Consider the following 25,225-nt stretch of genomic DNA (forward strand, 5'->3'; position numbering starts at 1 on the left):
ATTATAATTCCACTGCGAATTCACGGTATTTCAGTTTTGCTTTCTGTTCGCCTAAAGAATCAATTAATTAAGGAATGCTTAAGCATTTTTTTAATTAAAAAAATATAAGTGAAACACGCTTAAATTAATGCAATAATTTAAATCTAAAATTTTTTTGTTTGTGATTTTTAATGTTGGTGAAGTTAAATTTAAACCCAGCGCTAAATTTTGTTGTTTAATGTATTTTTTATGCCGGACATTACCACCTTGCTGCGCGGCGAAGCAGAGTTAAGCTCGACGAACAGTCGATAACTTTACCCAACTATGCACTTACTCGTAATCATCTCCTACCTTTTATCGGCGCGTTATCCGCGCCTCTAACTTTACAGTCCGACGTGCCATAATTCACACTTGGAAATGGGTTAATCCGCGGCAGGGCCGCCCCCAATAGACGCCAGCGCGTATTTATTTTCCTGTTGAGCTTTATTTACTTGTGGCGTTTCTTACTCCACTAAATATTTGTTAATGTTGCCCGTAATTTATTTTATTTGCTTTATATTTAGTTTAGAGATATTATATCGTAAACCGCGAGTAGTTATTTGGCATAATAATAAGCAAATAAAGCAATATTTGTGGAGAATGAGAAATTATTGTAGAAATTATTGGATTTGTTAGTAAAAAATTTTAAAACTACACTTTTTTCACGGTTTTGAGGCACGAAAAGTGACACTTTAGTCACGGATTGCTAAAGCCGTGACTAAAGTACTTTAAATATTAACTTGTATTAAATCACTTTCTATTGGTAATAAAATTAATTTTATGTTGAAGAAAACAAGAAAATTGGCGTTTTTTCGTATCAAATTTTACAAGAAAAAAATTATTTAAACAGAAACATGCAAGTTTTTGAAGATTTTATAATGCCCGACTTTTTATTAAACATTCTATTAGGAAGTGATGCCATTGTTGATTGGATAATTTTACATCTTTTGCCAATTTTCCAAATTTTTCTTTTCTTTAAATTAAATTAATCATCAAATTTGCAGGAAAAAGCAAATAAATACAAATTCTACATTTCTCGACTCAATTTTAATTAAATAAATACTGAATTTTCCTTATTTGCAGTCGGAATAATTTACATTCCAAGTTTTTCAGTTCTTTTTTTCACTTAAAAAATAACTTACGCTGCAGATTGAAAATTATAGAGAGATAATGGTCGTTCATGTCGAAGCAGATTTTTTGCATACCAGCCATTCGTAATAATTATCCCGCCTGGGAATTTATAGTTTTTCGCGTTTGTCATTGTGTCGCTCCGTCCGTCGCCGTATATCGTGTCGTGAAGGTCCGCGCAGTCGAAATGTTCGGAATGTCCCACCGTAGTCTGATAAAACGCCAGGCACGTGATGAAAACGTATAAATTTCTGGAAATTTGCTGCCTGTAATAAACCCTTCTGCCGCCCCCGCCCGCACCGCCAGCACCAACCGCCCGCACTCGCCGCAGGCAATGACCCGTGTTTTGTGAGCGTGGTATTTTCATTTACAATAGCGACACGCGCGCCGCACAATGATATCAACCTGCAATGGTTGACCACTATTTGCAGTTTACATAAAATTGGTCAGCGCACAAAAACTTGAATCAGTTTTATTGTTAAACATAATCAGATAGTGTTTGAAGCATTGTTAGGGCGAGTGCTGCAAATTGTACAAATTGAACATATTGTTTGACTGCTTTTTGTCGTAATCCGCGTGTGTAACTATTGTAGAACGCAATTAAATTATAAATGCGCAGAATTATCGTATTACTGAAATTTGTGTCGTCAAACAAATTGAAATTCTACATTATTGGCTGTCGCTAAACATCACTCAGATTATGTATTTATTTAATTAAACTTTGGTCGCGGAATAAAAATTAATTATTTATTAATTAAATGTTTAATGATTCTTTTTATAGAAACCGGTATTTATGAATACCGGTATTTTTTAGCTAATCTCGTAATACCGGTATTTTTAAAATAAATAAATTAATAACAAAATTAATAATTTTTAACAAATAATACCGATATACCGGTATTGATACCAATATTTTAGCGTTATACCGGTATTAATACTGGTATTTTCCACTACTATTAAAATATCAATCATTGAAAACTAGGATCCAATACGAAACACTAAATCAAAACTAACAAAGAGAAACTTACAATTTCTTAAATTGTTAAAACGTGTTTGTAACACACGTAAATCTAATTGTTCTGCAGTTGTACTTCATAGACAATTACAATTTTCATGTGTTACCATCCCTCACCCCACGTAAATACCTACCAAGTGAATATTGCAGTGCATGCGAGTAAGTGAATCGCACTGCCGGTGAAGCAATGAGAATGAAGCTTAATTCAAGCGTGGAGCGGCTGATTAATTATTAAGAATCGCAGAGATTCTTACCCCGCGCTTGCATTAACAATGATTCGGCTCGGTGCGCGCCGATTCAATGCCGCACCCGCATGATGGGCATACATGAGGCGTCCCGACGCGCGCGCTGCACGCTCGTTCGCGTTCGCTGCGAAATTAATCATGCCCCAAATTGCTCCCTAATGCTTTCCGCAAACTTATGACTCTGACGTCTCATCGCGCTGGGGAGTTCAGATTCGAGACGAGTTTTTGATTATCCCGATGAAATTTACTACGTCAACATCAATAATATGGTTTATTTAAAGTTGCAAGAAAAAATAGAGAGCAAATTACACTTGAACCGAAAATACTGTAATATATTCAAATTTAGGTTGAGCTTTTAGTTTTTGGCAAATTATTTGATTTTTTTGTTTTTATGGAAAGACATAAAAAGCAAAAACATTATAATTTAAATATTACAAAAATTGCATAGATTTGGATACAATGGAGGCGCCGGGATGTTTTTTTATTTTCTGGAATGCTTGCATCTCTAATTACTCTGCTAAAAATTTATTTGAATAGTAACGCATTGCTAGCATTTTTAATGGTTTATAAAATGCAAAATTGCCAAAAAATCAATTATTGCAAGTTTTTCGGAATTTTTTTTACAAAGAATGAAAAAAAAACACAGAAAAACCGTCAAGTTTATATTTTTCGAAAACTACTCTTAAAAATTACGCAAAACTGTACCTTTTTCTCTAGCAATAAAATTTAAGAATCAAATATCTCCCGATTTAGGCAGTAAAAATCCAGTTAAACGGAGATAAATTTCACATTTATGTAGACAATGAAATTCAATAAAATAGGTAATATAATAAATGAATCAATGTAAATATGTGTATAAATGTTCCAACAGACCGTCCATCGGCGATAATAATTTATCACAACTGCTCCAGTGACTTGACCGAAACCTCCCTTAATGCCCAAAGCGGTCGAGATGCGCCCGTGTGCTCACTCTCAAGGATCAATAGCTCGCCGTCGCTGTGAACTTTACTGGTTTTGGATTTATCGACGTTATTTAAACAATAAAGCGCGCCATCAACAATTTTAACTTCATAAACTACCTTCAATGCGCCGTTAAAATTATTGGAGCATAAAATCCATGAGTGCATATTTCGAATCGCATAATATCAGCCTCTCTGATTGGTTGATTTGCAAGTGGAAATAATCATCACGTCCGATGTGTACGCAGCGTTGTTGTGCTGTTTTTATTCCAGCGATTTATTTTTTGCTGGCAAACTGGGTCGCCAATTTGCGGAACAATGTTATACATTTGCGCTGGCGAAACATCCGCACGATATGAATTGCGACAAAAGGTCACAAGCCGTAAAATACTCAAACCGGTAAACACGCGCCATGTTAACTTCGAAGGTTAAACAATGGCGAACGCGCGATAATCGTGTAACGCAACGAATTTCACTTTTTTTGCTGTTTTTGCGTTGTTTTATGAATGATATTGGTTTTAGTTTTGGATTAGGATATTGATGCAGTTATATGAAACATAATTAAGTTGTCAAATATTATACAACGCGGATATTGTGTGTTTATTATGAAATACAGCGTATGGAAGTTTTGCTGTTCATTATCTCTTCATATTGAGGGAATAAACAGTGCGTCAGTTTTATGAGGGCGAGATTAAAAGACGACCGGCCATTTCGTTTAGTTTATCGACGTTGCCCATCTCTACACAGCTCACCAATCTACATTTAGACACGAAACGCAATTATTTTATTTTACATTGGTTGGCATATTGTGGAGGCGCCGGGCAACTGGGTTAAATTTATGTTTTTATTAAATATTTTCATTTTATCATGTTTATAAAAAAATTAATATGTATATTATCCACATTTTTACAAAAAATAATTTCATTTTGAACGGTTTTTAATCGTTTTAATTATTTGTGAATACAAAAAAATGCTCTGGTTTAAATTAAATAATTTAAAAGCGTGCTTATTTATTTTAATGGACGTTGAGCATTTGTACGATTCAAACAATATAAAATTACACGCAATTACTTCAACTTCAACTTGACTTCTGCGTTTGCATGGATACAGATACAGTGGAGGCGCCGGGTGTTTTTGCGTTCACTTGAATGTTTACATCTCTAAATGCTCTCCTAAAAATTCATTTTATTATTAAGACACTGCAGGTATTATATTTTTACGTCTTGGCCGCGTCTTCAACGCTGCAGCGTGTTTACGTAATAAAAATTTCAGGCAGCCAACTTTATGTCGAGCTTACTTTACTCGCGCTCGCCGCATTCTTTGTGCATGCGCGCGTCATTTAAATATGCATGAACGCATGAATTATGACAGATTACAAAACTTGCAACCGACTGAAGCAATTCGACCGTTTTAATATCAAACAAGCCGGAACTACACAGCATTTACATACATCTGCATGCGGCGCTCGCGGCGCCAAAAACGCGCCGAAATAAGTTACAAGTTATAAGTTGCAAGTTTTCGAAACGTACGCTCGAACGTGCTAACTTTGAACCAAAACTCAAATATTCATATGATGGGTGAATAATTTATCATGCAATTAGACCATTAATTACGTGAATTACGCGTTATTTTGCGGTAATGGACAAGCGCTGTGTGTTTGTTTATTTATTTGCGATGAGGTTTTCCGGAAGTTTGCGCATTGAGTTTGAGTGATTATGACTGGTTAAAAATCGAACAATAACGGTTTTGTAATTCGGGCGACATTGATGGATGGAAACTTTTGATGCCCAGTAACATACGATACATTTGTAACAATTTTTAAAAACCACAAAAGCAAAAATCAAAAAATCTAACCTCGAATATGTAAAATAAAATAAAAGCAACGCCATCTAGGTGAGCGTTTTGTAAATTAAAATAAATGATTTTACGTGTATGTTGAAATTAAATTTTATTCTTTGAAGAGAAACATCGACGGCGTCGGAGGCGGCGGCGTCACAACTATTACGTGCGGCGACTTTCTTCTGATGCAAAAAGCACGAGCGCGACAACATAAGAGGTCGTGCGCGCGCGTGCGAGCAAAAAATAACGTCCTGGCGGGCTTTTAAGGATATATGTGTGTGTATGTGTGTTTATGCCGGTTGTGCGTTATTAATGAGGCGGCGCCATTGTTGTATCTCCGACAAAGCGCTGGCACCGCAGCATCGGTCGTGCGTATTGTTTTTCATCTTTTCATGCTTGCTTTGCGACGAATGTGCGATCTCTTTCAAATAGGCGTGTGCCAGAAAATATAAGGCCAAAACTGGAAACTAAAAGACACGCACCCGTTGGCTCTTTTAGTATCTTTTGAATTTTGTTCTTTGAAACATTCATGAATTTTCATGGTAATAATTTTCATTAAAAACTGTATTTCTGAGGTGTAAAAAGTTATTACTTAGCACTAGTGTTATAATGAGTAAATTTATACACTAGAATTAAAAATACAACTTTTTACATTCAATATAATTTCAATTTTAAATGTTTTCTTATTTTTTTATTTTTAAGGTGCAGGAAGTTATACTTTTAAGCACTAGTGTTATAAAGTGTATTTTTAATCACTTGTATGAAAAATACAACTTTTCACACGCAAAAATAATCTATTTTAATTTTTAATTTTTGTTATTGTTTCAGTGCCGCCGCAAGGAATTCAAGTCAGCGACGATCACGGCCCCATCAAGAACGGAATAACGTCGGCATACGCCGAGGGTGCCAGTTTAACGTTGACTTGTTCTGCATCATCAGGTAATTTATCATCACCATTAAGCACCCCCAAAACGCTCCACTCCCTCGTCGCGCCCGACATGTGCTGCCCGAGGACGCGTTAACTAATCGCGGTTTAATCGATTTTCCGGCATCTATTCCAATAAGCGACAGCTTGTCCCCGCACCGCGATAGTGCCCTTTTTTCTTTTATTGTCGCGTCCCACCCTCGACACAGAGAATAAAATAAAATTCGCCATCACGTGCGATTTATGAATGGCTTTTTTACGTGCGTGTTTTTTTTTGCACTGCGAGCCTTTTATGCCATGGGTGGACACAATAAAATTCTACGCACTAGGTCAGTTATAGCTATCGTTAATATTGTCGTCCTCTTTTACATCTTTTATTATGCGTCTTGGCTTTGATCACATTGCGAAGGTAGTAAAATCTTAATACTCGCTTTTATCGGTGGATAAAATCGTCGAAATTAACTAAAGTAGATTTAAGGTTACGGTTTTATTTCGAATCATATTTATTAAGTTTGGGTAAAAATCCAATTATTTTTTGTATTAAAAACAGATTGCAAATGGCAAAAAATACATTTTTTTCTAATTTAACCTCAAATTTTCACTAAAAATATGAATTTTGCAATTTTAAATTTTATATTTATTTAATTTGATTAAAATTAAACAATTAAGCATTTCCTATATTAAAATAAATCATTACATTTAATTTTTACAAAGATAACCTGCAAATTTTGGACAATTTTTACTAAAAAATCAAAATTATTATTCAAAACACTAAAAATGTTATTATATTAAACTTATTATAACATGAAATTAACATACATCCTCCAATTATACCAAAACTAATCTCAAATTTCATCTATTTTTCACTCTGCATACACAACATCGCAATTTATCAAGTTAAAAAGTATCCAATTATTTTTTGCTCTCAAACTGGATTTCACCACGTTTTTTAAGACGAACTTTAATGAAAACTTATAAACTTATGTAATCCGTAAATTTCATAATGCGCCGCGCGCACCGCAAAAATAAGTTTACGGAAAGACTGCGATTAAAGTGCACTTACGAATATGGCGTTTGCCTCTCACCTCTGTTCAGCCAAGAGTACATTCACCTTTTTATATATTGTGCTATCGCGCGCGCAGTAAATATAAAACTTGCTACGCCTTTTTTTATTCAAGACTCACATTTAATCAATAAAGTTTTCAGCTCTTGCAGTGAGCACTTAACGCGAAAGATTAAATCTTGAGCTTTGATAGGAAAAAAAATATTTCTTTGATCAAGTTTACATATTTAAAAAGCAATTTACAACAAAATTACAGTTTAGATGTTTATATTATTAATTCAGAAATGAGAAATAAATATAGAGCTTAAAATCAACTTTTATCACCATTTTTACATCTTTCTAATTATTTTTTCGGAACAAAATTTAGTCTATGTTATTCTCTAATATTCAAATTTTCCTTATACGAAAATTTATGAAAATTGGTTGAATGGTTTTTGCGTGAAAGCGTAACAAACATTCACGTAACAAAATCACAGATATACTTGTAATATTACTTCAAATTGTTTTTATGTCACATATGTAATAGCAGTATGAAAACCCAATTTTCATCACGCACGCAACTGGAAAGCCAGCCTTCCATGTTGTTATCTCAATAGAACTTTATGCTAAATAAGTTTCAATCCTTCCTTATCTCATCAGCGCGGCGCACTTCGATTTTGGGACGAATTAATTAACTACAGGATTTTAACTTAGTTACCAACTTGCTCCCAATATACTCCACCAACTCAGGGTGTAGCAAAAAGACAAAAAAATATTTAAAAAGTTTAAGAGGATTATTATCATTGAGCCTGCTCTGTCAAGTAGAATAACTCGAGCATAAAACTTGTAGTACAAGTTTCCGTAGGTGCTTACTTCCTCTGCAAGTATAAGAGTTGTAGCCTTTTACGAAAATGTACCTTATTAGCAACGTAACAGGACCTACGAACTTCAGGTAACAGTCGTCGACTTACTCCCCGGGGCACAGCATGCACGCGAGCAACTTGTGCAAGTCCAAGACTTAGATTTTAAAATTTTTCACATTCCATATAACTTTAAACATTGTTAGTGTTCGTATATAATCCGTGAAAATTGTTTGTAATATTTGTCCGTGCACATTCGCGAATGTCTATTGAAATTAATTACGTAGAAACGCGCTTTAGCCGTGCATACTTCAATGATGAAGTTTTGCAAAATCCGCTGCGCCAGCCAAACTTCGCACTTAGCTCCGCCGTGTGCATTTCGAATAATTAGATTATTCTATTTTATCTTCTCTCGAATGGTAATCGTAATGATATCAAAACACACGCGCGACGCGAAACTTTGCGACATTCAGCAGTCATGCAAGATCAAAACATTTACTCGAAAATGTTGCTTAATATTATACGCAAAGTTTAGTCTACCTGCTCAAAAGCTTAAATTTTATCTGAAAATGATTAGGGAAGGTTATGGGATCACCCTGTATATATGTAGTGTTTTTGTGACCTCATGGCGTATGAAAAACCTTAAAAATGCCAAAAAAACATCAAAATCACTTACTACACAAAATTTCGATAAATCTAACCTCAATTTTTCACTATTATGATATTTTTTTAATGACATTGGGTCACTTTTCGACAAAAAATGAAAAATATTTAAAATGAAGTTTTGCATAATTTTACGTCAAAATAATCAAAATTTTGTTACTTTTTCATTTATTCTAACCTCAAAATGCAAATATAACCTTAAAACTGCGCTTCCCTGCTTAAAATCTTAATTTTTGATGTTTTGATGACACCCTGTATTGTGTTGTGTTGTCTTTTGGACTTGCGTGACCTCTTGAAACATTGACGGGCGTAGGAGAATCGTAAAAAGCGCTCGAAACCTTTCTTTATATCTACATGTTCACATTGTTCACGGTTATGACCGGGTCTAAGGTCCGAGCAGATCAACTGAAATTTTATTTTATATCTCGCCCATCTCCGACCGCTGCCGCCGCCCGTTGCCTTGATATATTTTACAGTCCAGGGCGATTGTTGGGCGAATAAAACCGGCAAGTGTTTCCAATCTATATACATGGAGATGGAGATTCGGCGCACGTTGTTGCGCGTCAAGGATTCGTGAATATTTTTTTCATCCTTCCGCAGCGATGTTTATTCGCGTTTTCCGCCCCAAATTCGGCCATTTCTGCCCAGAGTGCGTTTCGCTCCTATCTACAATCTATAAACGTACCGCGCAATGCGCTTTCTTTTCGCCATCTGCGCCGAAATACAAGAAAAAAATTTGATTTTTACACGAGGAAAAAGTGATTTTATGCTAAATTGTTTTTGCGAACGAGATTTGTTTAGCACGACGTGTATTAGGGCATTAGGCAATCTGGAAAAAGCAGCGTGACAAGTTTATAGGGCGTGGAATGCGCACCGGGATAGATGTGCAAATTTCTGTGCGCCAGGGCGTGTTTGCCGAATATTATAAAGAAAATTTTACATAAATATTTGTTCGGCGACGAACGGCACGCGCGCATCGCGTACAACAAATTTTTCAATTAAGTTTGAGACAGCTGATGCCTTCGCGCGAACACTGAACGATGTTGATAAAGTAAACATCGTTGAATGTTTGTAATTTATTTCGTGTCCCTGGGAGCGTTTTCCGGTGTTGGGAGGTACGGCTAGTTTCCAACACATTCAACATCTTGAAATACAATGGTAGGTAGTACGAGAGGGTGAGTATAAGCTAAGTAAAGTTAAGTAAACACTTACTGTACGCTATACCCTCACAATATCGCCAAAACGATATTTTTACGAAACCATTGCAAGTCAATGCAAGTATTTGTCAAGCCTGATGTGGATAGCTATTTCGACCATTAGAGGTCTCATCAGCACACCTACTGGCTTGACAAATACTGCATTGACCTGCCATGGCTTATATACAACTGGCTTATTATTCAAGACGCAGAAGTATTACCTAGTACTACCTACCATTGTATTTCAATACTTATGCTTGCTTGCGCTAACTTCAGTCTCCACCGTTAGGTGGAGTTGACAATACATTCAACATCTGTTTGGGGAAACTTTTTTGCTGCAAAAGTAAAGTTTTTCAAGCAATTATTTCAGATTTTTAGCAAAATTTTTCTAAAAATCAACTTTTTTCGCAAAATTATTTCAAAAATCATTCGATTTTTAAATGATTTCTGTTTTTTGCAATTTTTTTTCTAAAAAATCAATTTTTTGCCAAATGATTCAATGTTTTAGCAAAAATTTTCAAAAAAATCAATTATTTCATTAATAATAAATTTTTTAGCAAAATTTTTTCAAAAAAAATTAATTTTTACCCAAATTACTTACTATTTGAGCTAAATTTTGATTAAAAAAATCAACTTTTTTTCAAAGTATTTTATTTTTTACAAATTAAAAAAAAAAACTTTTTTGCGAAATTTTCTATTAAACTAGTTAAATTAACTTGTAAACGAAAATAAAACAACGTAAACTGTTGAGCAACTGGGCATAAAACGTAAATTCCGATTTTCTGGCCAACTTAACAAGCGAAATGCATTTATAGTAGCATAAAGGGCACGCAGGCGGCGATAAATCCTCGCAAAATAAATTACCCACGCTGCGTAATAATATGTGCGCGTATTCCGCGCGCAGATATCCATCATGCTTCCCTCGGCCGGCGCGTAATTAGATTTTTTTCCATTCGGCGAACTATCCCCTTGACGATAATACTCTTACACTTACTAGTCATGTCCCTTGTCCAAGTGAGCCCTGTATTTTAAATTATTTTACAAGATCCAACCCGGGGGCGGCGTCGTCACGTCATCACCCCGAAAGCCAAGGTAGCTAAAAAATCCATTGACATATTTATGAGGTCGGCGGAGTTTTTACGCTTCTTACGGCGTCGAGGGGTTAGATTTATTATGCCGGCTCGTATTAATATATCACAATTTCCAGGTAAACCGCTGCCGCGCGTGTCGTGGTGGCGCGACGGCGAGCAGATTTCCGACGAAACGCAGTACTTCGCCGAACGCAAGAAGTCGCAAAACGTGCTCAAGATAAACAAGCTGCTGCGCACCCATCTCTTGGCGGTGTTCAGTTGCGAGGTTAGTAATAGCCAACTGCAGCCGCCGCTGGTTGTACGCGTCGCTGTTGACATGTATCTGCGGCCGCTGGAGTCCCGCCTCCAAGGGGACAATCAGCCGCTAAGTGCCGGCCGCCGGACGGATATTACATGCAAATGCAAGGGTTCACGACCGCCCGCCGTCATCACTTGGTGGAAGGTAAGCGTTCGTTATTAATGTTTCTTGTTTTATTATCAACCCGCATGAATTTCCTCCAACGCGTTGACCTTTGACGTATGTACAAATATTGTCATTGTCAAAAAGGTGTTGGTTTGGTTGCCTATGTTAGGTTTAAAACTAACCTGTAATTACTGCCGTGAGGGGATTTCAACGTTAAATTTGATTATTAATATATTCTCGCGCACAATTTCTCATTAATTAATTGAACATCGGCGAAACTATTTGGCACGTCCCCGGCACATATTTGACATATGCAAATGCGGAGTTCATAGTCGAAGGAAGTTATTATGTGAAATTAAGTTCGAGCCTGGCGGGAATTGTTAAGTTCGGTCGCGCCGATCCGAACGACGATAAAGTCAACCGCCGTATATTAGCATCGCCGTCGGTGCGGAATACTGAAAAGCCCTCCATAACACCCACGCCGTTTTCCGGTAGGCGCGTGAAATTGCGTGTAATAAATTGATCGCATATTGGTACATGCGCTGCACTTCCGGCTCCAGCACTAGCCATTTCTATGTTAATAGAAAATAATATCGGCGGCCATGATGGCTATGGCCACCAACAGGTGATCGATGTTTTACGACTAGTTTTTCATTTTACTACCGGAGATATTACCATTCGGGATTGATTTTATCTAAAATTTGTTTTTAGATTATGTTTGGTTATGTGAGGTTATGTTAATATAAAAAAAAATCAATTTGAAAAGGTGTCGCGTCGGCGAAATATAAGAATCTAGTAAATTTCAATAATTGGAACGCGCGGTGTAAATTACGCCGCCTAATTAAATTGGGCCGGGAGCGGGTCGAGTGGGATATTGAGAATTTAATGAATTTATTGGGTTCCAGCCGCCTCTGGTTTGGAAGAAGCGGCCAGAAAGAAGGTAAACAGAAAGTAATTTCGTTTGAGCCGCAAGAACGGCCCAAAGGAAATATCCAACGTAAGTTTTTTTTCCGCTCCGACGGTGCGCGAGTCGCACACCCGATGTTTGCGTGCGTTTGGCAGTGGGTTTGGGCCCCGGCCGCAGCCGCCGCCGCCGGCGGCGTTTTTGTCCTCGTTTCGACGTTTTCCTTTTGTTTCCTTATATGATTCTAATCTTTTCCTTTTTTTATGTCGTTGACCATAAATGATAGGTTTAGCGGGGGTGGCGTGTTGCCACGGGGGATGCGAGAAACAAAATCAAACGTATAATAATTTATTTATTTATTACCGCGCCCGCGCGCGCTCGCGTTTGAATAAAAATTTATTTATATTCCGCGTACGCTTTTTGTTAATACGCCGGCGGAATATCAATGCCGGATGTGGAGGCGCCGTCTGTATCATCTTGTTCTTTTGTGTACCGAATATGTTTGTTTCGGCGCGCGGCGGGAAATCCGCGCCGCACGGAAAAGAAGTCGCAGGGGTGGTAAGACGTTTGAAAGAAAATTCGATGCCGAGATGGAGTTTAAGGCGTGGATAAAAACGATTAAGCTGGCTTTTGTTTGGCGAATTGTATTAAAACATAATCTATATTCATCCAGGACTAAACTCGATTCAATTATAAACTTTTTTTCTATACACGAGCATGAATAAAATCAAATCAAAATATTATTGATTTTTTTTATCCAAAAATAAATTGAGTATATTAAGTATCAAGTGCGCTAAATAGCATTTTACTTACTTGCGACAACAAAGCGCATGCGCGGCTGCAGCTCGTGTCAACGCGGCCGTAAGTGGTTTCGAGTGCGTGCGCGAACTCCCATGAATTATAACCTTCCATTTCCCAGTAGTATGCTAATTAAATTCGAAGTTTTGAAATAAAAACTTTAAATACAAAAATTAAACGTGAAAATTCAGTAAAAATAAAAAAAAATATCACATCGCTAAACGTGGTTAAAGTGCCACTTAGCGCACTTGATACCTAATATACCATTGTATTTCCAGTGGTTTATCTTTACTTTGATTTCACGCAGACGATGATGATAAATGACCAGAAAGCGCGTCCCAGTTTTTTCCTATCGTTGTGTTGTGTGATCCGCCGGTTCAGTTTACATCCGAATAATACGCTCGTAAATATATCTGCGCAGTGTGCGAGATGATATTCGTCAGTGTGGTGAAAACGAGCAGCTGGAAAAACGACTCGCACGAAATTCGCCGCATTGCGTGCGAGCTGGGGGTGGCAGTCGGTCGCTACACTCGGATACAGTTTGTTAGTTACGAGTTGACTGAAACCGTCAGGCGAGAGAGTGTACAATACGTGCACGCGCATACACATCATTGCCGTTCGCCGCCACCAGCGGCGCACACACATTCTTTTCGCACGTAATTCCATCTTATTTATTTACATATATATGGGGCATGAGTGCGCTGTGGTAAATGCGTGATATACTTTCATGAAATCCTTTGCACGAGAGAGTTTTCGTCGGGATTTTCACTCCTCCAGTATACCTTCGTTCGGTGCCTGTCTTACTACATTTACCGTCAGCTTAATTAACTTAAATTACGCAGATTGCCTCCGTGCTATATTTCAAAGTTAAATTACACGAAGCGAATCACTCGCTCGATAGTTAAGACCAAAAATAATTTATTTGAAAAATTTTTGTTTGGTTATTCAATTGAGTATCACTCAGAAAAAAATAAAGAAAAGGAGGAGAAAGGTGTAGATAAAAATCTGCTCGCATTTTTGGAGGGTTTTCTTTCAGGTCACGTTTATTTTTTCTTTATTTCTTTCTTGTTTCATCAATCACCGGACGACCACAGCGAACTTATCGAATGACGTGCAAACACGCTCGACAAAAGTTTCAAAAGAAACGTGTGCGAAATGAATTCCCCGCGCTAAATATCAAACTATTGCGCAACAAGTTGGCCGGCAACAATCTGACACTCGTGGCTTGGAAAAAATAATGACTGCCCTAAGGATTTCTCCCCTCATTTTTCCCCAACACACACAAACACACGCACAGAGTTCTTGAAATTGCAATTTTTTTCAAAACTTTCAAAAAGCTTTCTGTTTGCCGCAAATGTTTGTTTTAAAATGTTCAAATGGTCGTAATGTTCTATCAGTACTCTTCCTGACATCATGCGCAGCAGTAAATATTGCATGCGATTCTCAGCGGGCCTCGCAAAGCACAACATTGCTGGATATGCTTCAAGTTTACGCAGCGCGATTTGATACGTCTGGGAGCTGCTCGCGGTATACATTTTCATCGGCGTCATCGGTATTTCAATAAATGATTGATTCCTCCTCTGACGCCACGTCGCGCAAATCTCTTATTTCAGAATTTTTTTTCTAAAACAAAATTTTTCGCTCAACTTTCAAGCGATGTATTATATTTTTATTATTGAATGTACAAACAATTTATTTAATCTAAAAACTTTTCTGTCACTTCCATGCCGTGTCCTTGAAACAATATTTTGTCACCGCACACCCACTATAACTCTCCGTCTTTTATCTCTCGGTGGCGTTTCGGCTTCTTGAGCCCCGGAGCTCTTAAATAAAACATTAGTTTCCGCTCGTGAGAAAACTCCCCGCGCGTAATCTCGTAATGCAATATTCAATTACCTGCCAGGGCCGAAAAATTACTCAAATCATACGACAAAGATTTATCTCCCGCGGGGGCGGCCGCGCGCTTGGTCGGTTAGTTCCGCTGCTAAAACACCTAAATAACTTTTACAACAACTGTTTGTTGTGCAATAGCAACGTTTATTACACATTCGTGCAACTAACGGCGTTATTTATGATCTGGACATTCTGTGCATTCTTGCAACGTCGGCGGTGGCGCGTAAGGCGGCAGTGGAGGCGGCGGCTTGTCCTCGTTCTTGTTGAACGTTTATATTCCTATAAATATTCCATAGCGGACAGTTTTTATTATCAGCAAACGTATAATATTTTAAAATATTTTTGGGCATTTTTTCCACGGTTTTGAAACAGAAAAAGTGGTATTTTAGTCACGGACGGCCAAAATCATGATTAAAGAACTTTAGTCACGGGGTAGAGTTTGCATCTGCGCATTTCCTACGGTCCAGTATAAGATCAATGCCACGCGCAACCTTCACCCCGTTACTAAAGTACTTTAGTCACGGCTTTAGTCACGACCGTGATTAAAATACCACTTTTTGCGTCTAAAAACCGAGAAAAAGGATTTAAGGTGAAAATTAAGAAGAAAACAATTTGAGTGCTTTTGGAACACATAATTTTTATCCTGCATGCATAATAAATAATTCAATTCGCCGGCATTGTTGAGAAATATCCTAACCAAGCAGCACAACATCGCATGTTTAACATATTCGAGAACAATGCGCGTATTGTTGGCACACAAAGACTTGTTTGTAGCAAGTTGGTTTGCTTAAGGTAACTTCGGTTTACATTGTGCGCGCGGAGTTTGCAACTCCTCACAGGCACGAGGATGAAAATTACATTTGATATGTACGCGGAATCAAATTCCAAATTAGTCAACTGCGAACTTGTCATCTGTGTATCTAAGTGAAACCAGCTCCAGCTATCACAATGAAGAGGACGATAATTTATCAAGATAGCAGTCGGAATACGTATTTATACAGGGTGTATACAAAAAAACTGATTTGCCAATTTTTTTCAATTAAATTTTCAAGTTTCGGTGGTGTTTGAAATTGGTTAATCAGTCAGCAGTCACGTGTCAATCGATTCGATTGTCTGATCGGATGGAAATGGAGAGTTTAAAGTCGGGGCTGATGTGCGGTGTTGTGGCTGCGCGACGCGCTCGGCTTCGATTTTCCAGGTTTTCCCCTCAATTTGATTCCTTTGTGGGCGAAGCCCAGTCATGCGTTCTCGTACATTTCAAGCTGTCATTCACTGGTCAGATATCCCCATTATGCGGAGGGCTTTTCGTCGAATTGCCGTGCGAAATAGAGCGAAACACGTCCGAAAACATGCGTGTTTCTTGTTTTTATTTTCTTTTGCTTAAAAAAAAACAAACAAACAAACAAAAACATTTGGAAAAAAATAAGACCACGCATTAAAATTCCTCTCTCACGGAGGGCGTAATTCGCGAGTCACTCGCTCACTTTTCATAATAGTTAATTTTCGAAGCAATTACGCGCGAAGAAAGTTATGAAATCTTTTGAAGTTTCATTAAAGCGCATCCGGATGATGCGCCGCGCGGAAGATATTAAAATCGACGCACATTTTAAGTGCACTTAGAACGAAAAAACAACGCACGCGAACATGACCTCTTTAAGTCGTGGTCGACGCGCAATTAAGACATTTACAGAATGTATTAATTAACTTAAAATCTTGTTTTCGAATCCACTTGCAGAACTTCAGCTGCTTGTGGAATGAGAAAGTAGGTAAAGCTGGAAAAGGGATCGAGGGCTGCGCGTCGGCGTCTTTAAGAGGGGTTTAAATTAAACGGGCAATTAAATGCCGTCGAAACAAACATTCGGTAGCCTTAATTTGCCTTTTCCTCGCTTGGAATCTTGAATCTCGGATGCTGCATCGAATTTAAATCGGAAATTTAAAGAATTCAAAAAAATTTCGTTGCGTTTTAAAAATTGCATTTTTGAACGGTGGAAACTTTTCTGTGCGGTGAATTAAATGTAAATATGAATTTACGATACTGCACCAGGGGTACACATCCCTTTGGTGATGTTGTTTTACGAAATTGCATTCTCGCGTCGAGCGTTCTTTGTGTTTAAGGATTTTTCTGCTCCAAACTTTCCTTCCGCGCAAGTTGCGCGAGTGCATGAACATGTAAATGCATTTAGACGCTAACGAACATGCACGCAACGAGATGCAAATAAAAGTTGAATACAAAGTAACCCGTTTCCTGCAAGCGCCTGCGTTTTCTTTTTTTGCTAGTTTTGAGCAAGCGAATGATTTTCTCATTAGTCATTTGGGTTGCATACATTACATCCACAAGTGTACACATATTGTAAGCAAAATTTACTTACAAATTTTTTATTCATTTTTGCGCATGGAAACTCAATTAATTTAAAAAATATTCTTTGTTTTCTGTGTCTCTATTGTGTATTGTATTATTAGGTTGTGTTTGTTGCATATTCTGTAATATTTCCTTTGTTAGCGCTGTTCGGAAGGTTGGAAAATCGGATTAAGTTCGCAATTTCCCGCGAATGGCATTAAGTGCCCGTGTTTGCGTGTATTACATTTTTGTAAGCACACCAGACTGATAAATGATTTCGTCGTTAGTGTTTCAGTTGCCTACATTACGCATAGCATAACCATTCTCGAGAGCGAACAGGTTTTTTCCCCCGCGATTGTTACGTTACAACTTTTTGGTTAATTTTTTACCACGCCCAGTGTGCGAGTGGGAAATTTAGTTAATTCTACATCGTGCGCTTAATGGCATTAGAAGCTCTAACAAGGCATGCCATTAGGTCGTCTGGTACCATCCTTTCAGCAATAAAACAAGAAAAGTAAATGCATTCCTCATAATTGACATCTTTTCGCGCTTATCACACGCATATGCTGCGTTAGGAGAACAAAAAATCGACGAAACTGCGGACGTGAGGAAAGAAAGAAAGTTTGTGTGTTTTGGCAGATGCTGACCTCGGCGTGCAGCAACTACACTCTATTATTTACCCCTCTGCAGCCATAAATAATTCAATGATGCTTGGCGTATAATTTATACACGGCCTGCGCACAACAGTTTAAGGGATGCGGGCATTCAATGATATTCGGTTGTTGATATCATCTCCGTTTTTCATGCGTGCATGAATGCTTTATGAACATCCTCTCTGGCGTTCTAACCTGGGCGTGGGCGAAACGTGTGAACGCACCGAAGAAACAAAGGGAGGTGAATTTTATTGATTTTAAATATGATATTGGGAGGATTTATTATTTTGGTCACCTGAAATTGAAAAACATGGAGAATATTGCGTTTTAAGAATGGGAAAACAATGAATCTGTTAAAATATTATGTGTAAATGTGATTTTGATTGCTTGTTACGCATTCACCTGGAAACTACTCAATTGATTTTTAGTAAATTTTATATACATATTTTTAAGAGTATTGTGGAGAACATAGAATATTTTTTATTTAAAAAGATATTCAGTAATTAGCATTTTTTTAGCTTTTTAAATAATAATTTTGAATTTAATTGACAAAGTTGAGACGTAATAGGTCCATAAAACAAAATATTATGTAAAAAAACTATTTCTCAATATTATATTAAAATCGTATATTAAGTATCTAGTGTACTAAAGTACTTTAGTCACGGATTTGGCAGTGGGTGATTTAAATTTCACTTTTTATGCCTAAAAACCGTGCTTTAAAAGTAAAAATAGAATTAATATTATTTATTTGTTTTACAGTCTAATTATTTTTTATTTGAAATTTTACGATTCCCAGGACACTAAACTAGCAATTTTGAAAAATGTTTTGCTTGCAATAATAGAGTTTTGTTATAAAACCAGCCACTAAAAAGTTCATCGATCCAAAAGCTATAAAACATAAATATTAGCGCCACGAAGCCGTTAAACCACAAATAATAATAACACGTATGTAATGTGTCCAATTTGCGGCCGGAAAACTGATAATATTTTTGAAATGTTTAATAAAAAGCGTAAAATATCCCCAATTATTAATCCTGCGCTGTGCAATCATGTAATTTATCTAAAAAGCATTTCGAAACACCTACACCTTCGGCCTTACAAAATTTCACCCCTTTTATGATATAGGTGTATGTATAAAACAAGTATCTTTGATACGCTCCACAAAAAAAAACACGAAAAATGTCAGATTTTGCGTATTCTCGTGGATAAAATAACACAGCATCTCCATTTCATGGCAAAAATAAACGCGCAGGTATCCACGCGATTCCGGCCGTTTCCCGTCGTTTGAGCTTCATTTCGCACGCTACATTAGCCTAATGTACTTCATCACCTCATACATTTACTAAATTAAACCTACATCAGCGGCGCACACGACTTCCTCGTTCCGTCTAGCCGCTCACGCCCGTTTTCATTGAGCCAACACGCGGATATCACTGGGTTTTTGTATTCGTGCATATCGCAAACAAAAAAATATATCGTGTAATCCCCCGAAACAAATCCCATCCACTATAATTTATTAACGACCGGAAACGCACTGCTCGCGCCTGGCGCTGCGGAACTTTTCGGAGCGCCACAACCGAATCATCGAAACAGTTGTTTTTTCGCACCAAGCGCGCCGCGATCAATAACATTATGCATTTAAAACAAACGCATAACACGTCGTTTGCAATAAATTTCACGCGCTTCCAACTGCCAGTGTGTTGAGTATGAAAAAATAAAACCAGCGATGGAAAAACAAAGTCAAAACTTGAACTGAAAGGCGTTGCGAACTAATGTTTTCGAAAGTTGGCGAAGTTTGCTTAATGTAGGTGGCTAATACCTATTTGACTTCTCTCAACTCCAACTTTTCGCTGCGCGCGGAGGAGAAAGAGGTAATAATTCACGCAATATGTTAATTTCCGCGTCCGTCGTAAATTACTTTCAAAAACTATGGGAATTTATGACGGCGCTGTCTCGAAATGTTATTAAAAGTACGCCGAAACAATGCGCGCATATCGTCTTCGGTTTCATTCATCGAAACTGTGGTGAAACGCTTAAAAGGCAATTAGTGATGACACGCTGTCATTAATTCACCCAGAACTTGCTTTTTGCTGTTTCAGAAATTCTAATACAGGTGTTGGTAGCGTGCGATGCAAGAAAACATGAATTATTGCGCAACATTAAAACAATTTCACGTTGAATTTCATTGTAAACTTGAAAAAACAACTTTAGACTTTGAAAAGTTAATTAATTATTTTTGTACAGCTTGCGAAACTTTTTGGAAATGCAATTTAAGCTTTCAAAATCATTCTTTTGTTTTTTATAAAAATTTTAATGTAAAATAATATTAAATTAAATAACAAGTGCGCTAAGTGACACTTTAACCACAACTTTAGTCACGGTTTTGGTTGGTTGTGATTTAATATCCCTAAACCGTGGAAAAAGTGATGAAAATTTTACCGAAACGCGAAAAATAATTTTTAAAACATTCCTGAGACTATAAACCTTGGTACACCTTCCTGGGACGCCGCTATCAACGTTTTCGACTTCCGCCGGGCGGACAATTTTAATAATGCCGATGTTATCATGGCTCCGGAATACCACTTCTATATATTACACTGGTTGCTGGTGGTTGGAAAGCCCTCTCCATCAACTTGGGAGCCTCGTATGCGGCGATGGAGGCATAAAACTGAATTATCCTTCTTTCTATAGATATAGGTGTATGCGCGCGAGCATAAAATATGGCGGCTACGTGCCGCTACGTGTGTAATCTTTGTCAAGGGTTTAATTGCTCGCGCCACGTACGTAATACATCCGAACATCTCCTGCTTTGGACGATTAAAAAGCATTGCGTGTAGTGGTGCAGTGCTGCAGGCTTTAAACAAAAACAAACGCGTATGACAAGGACGCCCGGATGAGGTTATTAAGGTGCGAATAAAAATGGCGTTTCATTTGTTCCTGCCATGTACGTGTATGTGGCTAGCCGAGCGTAAAACAGAATTATAATCCTGGCAATTGTCCTTACACAAGTGTGTAACTACAAATTGTCACACAATATTCGCATGAATATGTAACATGCCGCTTCGATTGAAGCATTGATGCTTCATTGAACATGAACATGGTATTGCAATAAGGACATTATCCTGCTGCAGTAGTTTGGTGCGTTTGTGTTTGTTTATTGTGTTGCTTGGCGCCGATTTTTGCCGGTTTCTCATCGTGAATGAGCAAACTTTCGCAATATCATTAATTTTTCGTCTGCAGCGATATATATTTTTGGGTAATTCAATTTTTCTGTTTGAAAACAAGTAAATCATATGGCATGGAAGATGGTTTTTTTGGTTAGCCTGCATAAGTTGAACTTGGGCGAACTTGTTTCCCAGGTCCTTCGAAATAATCGCCGTGATAAATTCGGATCGTAATGAAGTTTTTTGTTTTCTGAGCGGGCTACGAGTAGAATTGAGAGATTTTTTGCTGGTTTCTTTTAATGGTGCTGTTGTAGCGTATATCTTTTTTTTTTCAGATGAAATTAGCTCATTTGCGCAATTATTTTTGTATTTTAAGAGCAAAAAGCGTAAAACAATTCCACATATTTTTTGTAGTAAATATTTTTCTTGGAGTAAACAATGTAATTTAATTATGCCTAATTGGGTACTGTATTTTACTACTTTTAATCCAATTTTAATTAGTTGGAAGCAAAATATTGGTTTCAAATAACCTATTAATTTCAGGTTAATTAAAATATTCACGCGATAAAATTGGTGGAGGCGCGTTTCTATTCACTGCTTTATTATTTTTAAAAACTAATAAAACCATTAGTTAGCTTTTAATTACCATATTTATATAGTTTACAACTTAATAGCTTTAATCCTTCACCCTGTAGGCACATTTAAGTACAAAGTTTACTTTCAACTCAACTTAAGTATCAAATATCTCGGAAACTAATAAAGATAAACATAAACCGAAAACGGAATTGTGCTCCACAAAGTTTTCTAAACAGAATATGATATTATATACAAAATATGCGGTATAGAAAACTCTGTATCATTGGATTGAATAGAACATTAACTCTTTTGTCTAAAATGCAATATAAGCTGATATTCCACTTGGAATTAAATTTTTAACGTGATAAAACTGTGCTGAACACATAATCAAATAAAGTGTTTATAGAAAACTTCCCTAAAACCTCAAAATAAAATTTTCCCCGCTTGGGTTTTGATTGTTTGGTGTTGTGATGCTGAAAGTTTGACTTTTGCGACGCTAAATCGATTTTACTGTTCAACCCCGAATGTTTTCTGAATGCAGGACGGCATGTCGCTGGAGGGCGGCTCGGTGGCGGTCTCGGCCGACGGCAACACGACGACCAGCACGCTGACGTTCACGCCGACGGCGTCCGACCACGGCCTGCTCCTAACGTGCCGCGCGTCCAACCATCGAATACCCTTGAGTGAATTGCGGGATACTTGGATGCTACGTGTCTTGTATCCGCCGAAAGTGACGCTCACCCTCGGCCACGGCCTGGACGCCAACGACATCAAGGAGGGCGCCGACGTCTACTTCGAATGCCATCTCGTCGCTAATCCGTGGGTAAGCAAATTTTTCCTTATTTTCCGCCGCCGCGTGCGTGTGCTCGATATCAATGCACTCGAATCAGCAAACCAAATTGACTTTGTTCACATTCAAACATTTCTGCTTACTGTCGGCAAAAATTTTAAATAATGCAATATTCTTTCACCAAAAAATAATAACATTTATGTGAGTTAATATTTTATTAATATTGCAAAATTGATAACATACAAAATGTGAGGTACTAAATATGTTGTAATATTTAATCAATTTGTTTATTTTTAATAACATATTGAAACAGATATAAAATTTTGACTTTTTGTGGAATAAATTAAAACTCGATCAATGTTATACGCATATTACTGGTTTTATTACATACATAAACAAATTTTAGTTGTTTCTGCCAGATTTATTCGAATTTTTGCCATTAATTCTATAATATTGGGTGAATTAGTAGTTTCACGGCTCGAGTTTATAAAATAACAAACAAATAATAATTTTATTACAAAAAACAGTTTTTTTTAATTATACAGTTTTATGGTTTTGCGATACAAAAAATGACTCTTTAATTACAAATGAATAAAGCCGTGACTAAAGTACTTTAGTCACGGGGTGGAACTTGCGTTTGCGCATGTGCCAACGGTGCAGTACAAAACCATATGAAATACGCGTGTTGACGCGGCGGGCTTGGTCGTATGTAATTTCGACTGCGTGCGCGAACTCCCATGTATTTATAACCTTACATTTCCCAGTAGTGTGCGAACAGAATTCGCAGTTTTAAAATAAAAAGTTCAAATAATATACTAAACCAGGATATTTAGTAAAACTAAAATAAAATAACGTAAGCATCACATCGCTGAACGTGGTTGAAGTGCCACTTAGCGCACTTGATACTTAATATGCCATTATTTCTTTCCAAGAAATTAAAACCCAGGAAATAATCTCGAAAGTGATTTGAAAGTTGATGTTTCCTCTCAAGCGTGTAGTGTGCAAATAGTCTGTAAATGAATTCCTAGTCAGTCTGCATCCAAAAATACTTCGTAATTGCGCTAACGAGCATTAATTCAACGCGGAAATTCAGATATTCTTGACACGTCCCGAGGGCAAACAAATTAAAATTTAATTGACAGTAACAAGTTGCAGTCTTACTGAGCACTTGTAGGATTTAAATGTAATTAACGAAATTTGTCACAATATAATCTTATAAATGCGATTCAATTACAGTGCGAAATCCGGGCGTAATGAGCGCCTCGATGAGATACACTCAGTTTCGAATTATGCAAATGAGTCACAAATAATTGGTTTATGAATAGCACGCGCGTGATATAATTCATAAACAATTATCCAAATTGATTATTTCAATTAAATAATGATTTTAAATGAGCATTATATCTATTGTTATAAATTGCGTTTTAAATAATGCTCGCATTTAATAGTTTTCCAGGCTGCGGAATTATTTAAACGTGATACGCGCCGTTGTTGTGCTCTCTATAAAATGAATTCTCTTTGATTCGTTTACACTAAAAGCTTTTCATACGAACATAAATGAATATGTATTCCATCTCTGGCGGGTTACGCAGCGGAAGAAGTTGGAAAAATAATGATGAAGTCGTATATAATAAAAATGTGGATAAAAATGTCATCTTTTATTTAGAAGTGCGCAAACCGCCGCCACCCTCGCCGCCTGCGTCCATTTATATCTCCCCACGCCTCAGCGCGGAGAGAAAAAAAATGCGAAGAAAATAGCGTGTAAGTCCGGCCGCACGCGACACACCACCGAAAACATGACAAATTAATCAAAATCGAATTTGTTGCGTGTATTGACAGTTGAAATTTATCAGCGTGATATTACAGCCCTAATATTATTATCAACGTCGACAAATGAAAAGTCGTCAATAACAAAACGTCATAGTTTTCGAGGCGAGCGAAAGAGAAAAGCCGCCGTAGGGTAGGAAAACTGATGAAGGATCTCAAAAGCTTGGCATTTATTCAATAACCGCCTTTTCCACATTGTTCCGGCGTGAAATAATTGAAACGGAAGAAGCAGACGCCTACGCACGAATTTTCATCGGCGTGACAAATACGACTTTCACCTTAAATGCGCGCCAGGACTCAAGACAATGCGCTCACATCGCTCATGACTTCATCTTCATATTTTTCTCAGTGTCGCAGAGAAAAATAAAAAAATATATATTCATGTGTGACAAGTCGGAGTTTTATGAATTCAACCTGTGTGTCCTGCATTTTTCACCGCGCGAATTTGCAAAAAGTGTATTACTTACGAAAACATCCCGAGAAGTGCGAGCCGTCTAGCCGAGTGCAAATTGTAAGTAGCGAGTTAAGCCCTACCATTTGGCTGGTGGAGGCGCCGGTGATGTAGTCGTATGGCGGGCGGCGTAAGATTTATAGTGCGAAAGCAGTAGGGGATCAGATTATACCCTACATCCTATTTATATTCCGCAGCAATCTAAATAGTTTCCCGAATATATATGAATTTGGAATGCTGGCCAAATGGCGTTTGTGTGAAAATTTAAATTTTTTTTTACTTTTTTCTGTTTTGTTGTCAATTGCAGTAAGAGTACAATGAAGTGTAGCTGTGTAGAGCTCAGAAGACTTTTAAGCAAATAAATTGATTTCCCGAAAATGTCTTTCTAATATTGCGTCGGCATGGCAACGCAACGCTCCGCGCGCGTCACCTTTTCTTTATAAAGTG

General features: G+C 37.4%; 1 protein-coding gene across 4 annotated transcripts in view; it reads left to right on the plus strand.

Annotated features, from left to right (window-relative positions):
* Window positions 1-25,225, plus strand: part of LOC135798621 (nephrin-like) — a 56,195-nt gene that overhangs the window by 20,441 nt on the left and 10,529 nt on the right. For all 4 annotated transcript variants that reach the window (XM_065311502.1, XM_065311501.1, XM_065311500.1 and 1 more), the window contains 3 exons: window positions 6,033-6,143; window positions 11,098-11,423; window positions 22,252-22,533. In XM_065311502.1, coding sequence (XP_065167574.1) covers window positions 6,033-6,143; window positions 11,098-11,423; window positions 22,252-22,533 — 719 coding nt within the window. The remainder of the gene's footprint in view (window positions 1-6,032; window positions 6,144-11,097; window positions 11,424-22,251; window positions 22,534-25,225) is intronic.

The sequence above is a fragment of the Atheta coriaria genome, unplaced genomic scaffold (genome assembly GCF_025399875.1).
Source record: "Atheta coriaria isolate IRGN ID8LTWV9N9 unplaced genomic scaffold, Caltech_Dcor_3.1 hic_scaffold_9_pilon, whole genome shotgun sequence".
Classification (NCBI taxonomy): domain Eukaryota; kingdom Metazoa; phylum Arthropoda; class Insecta; order Coleoptera; family Staphylinidae; genus Dalotia; species Dalotia coriaria.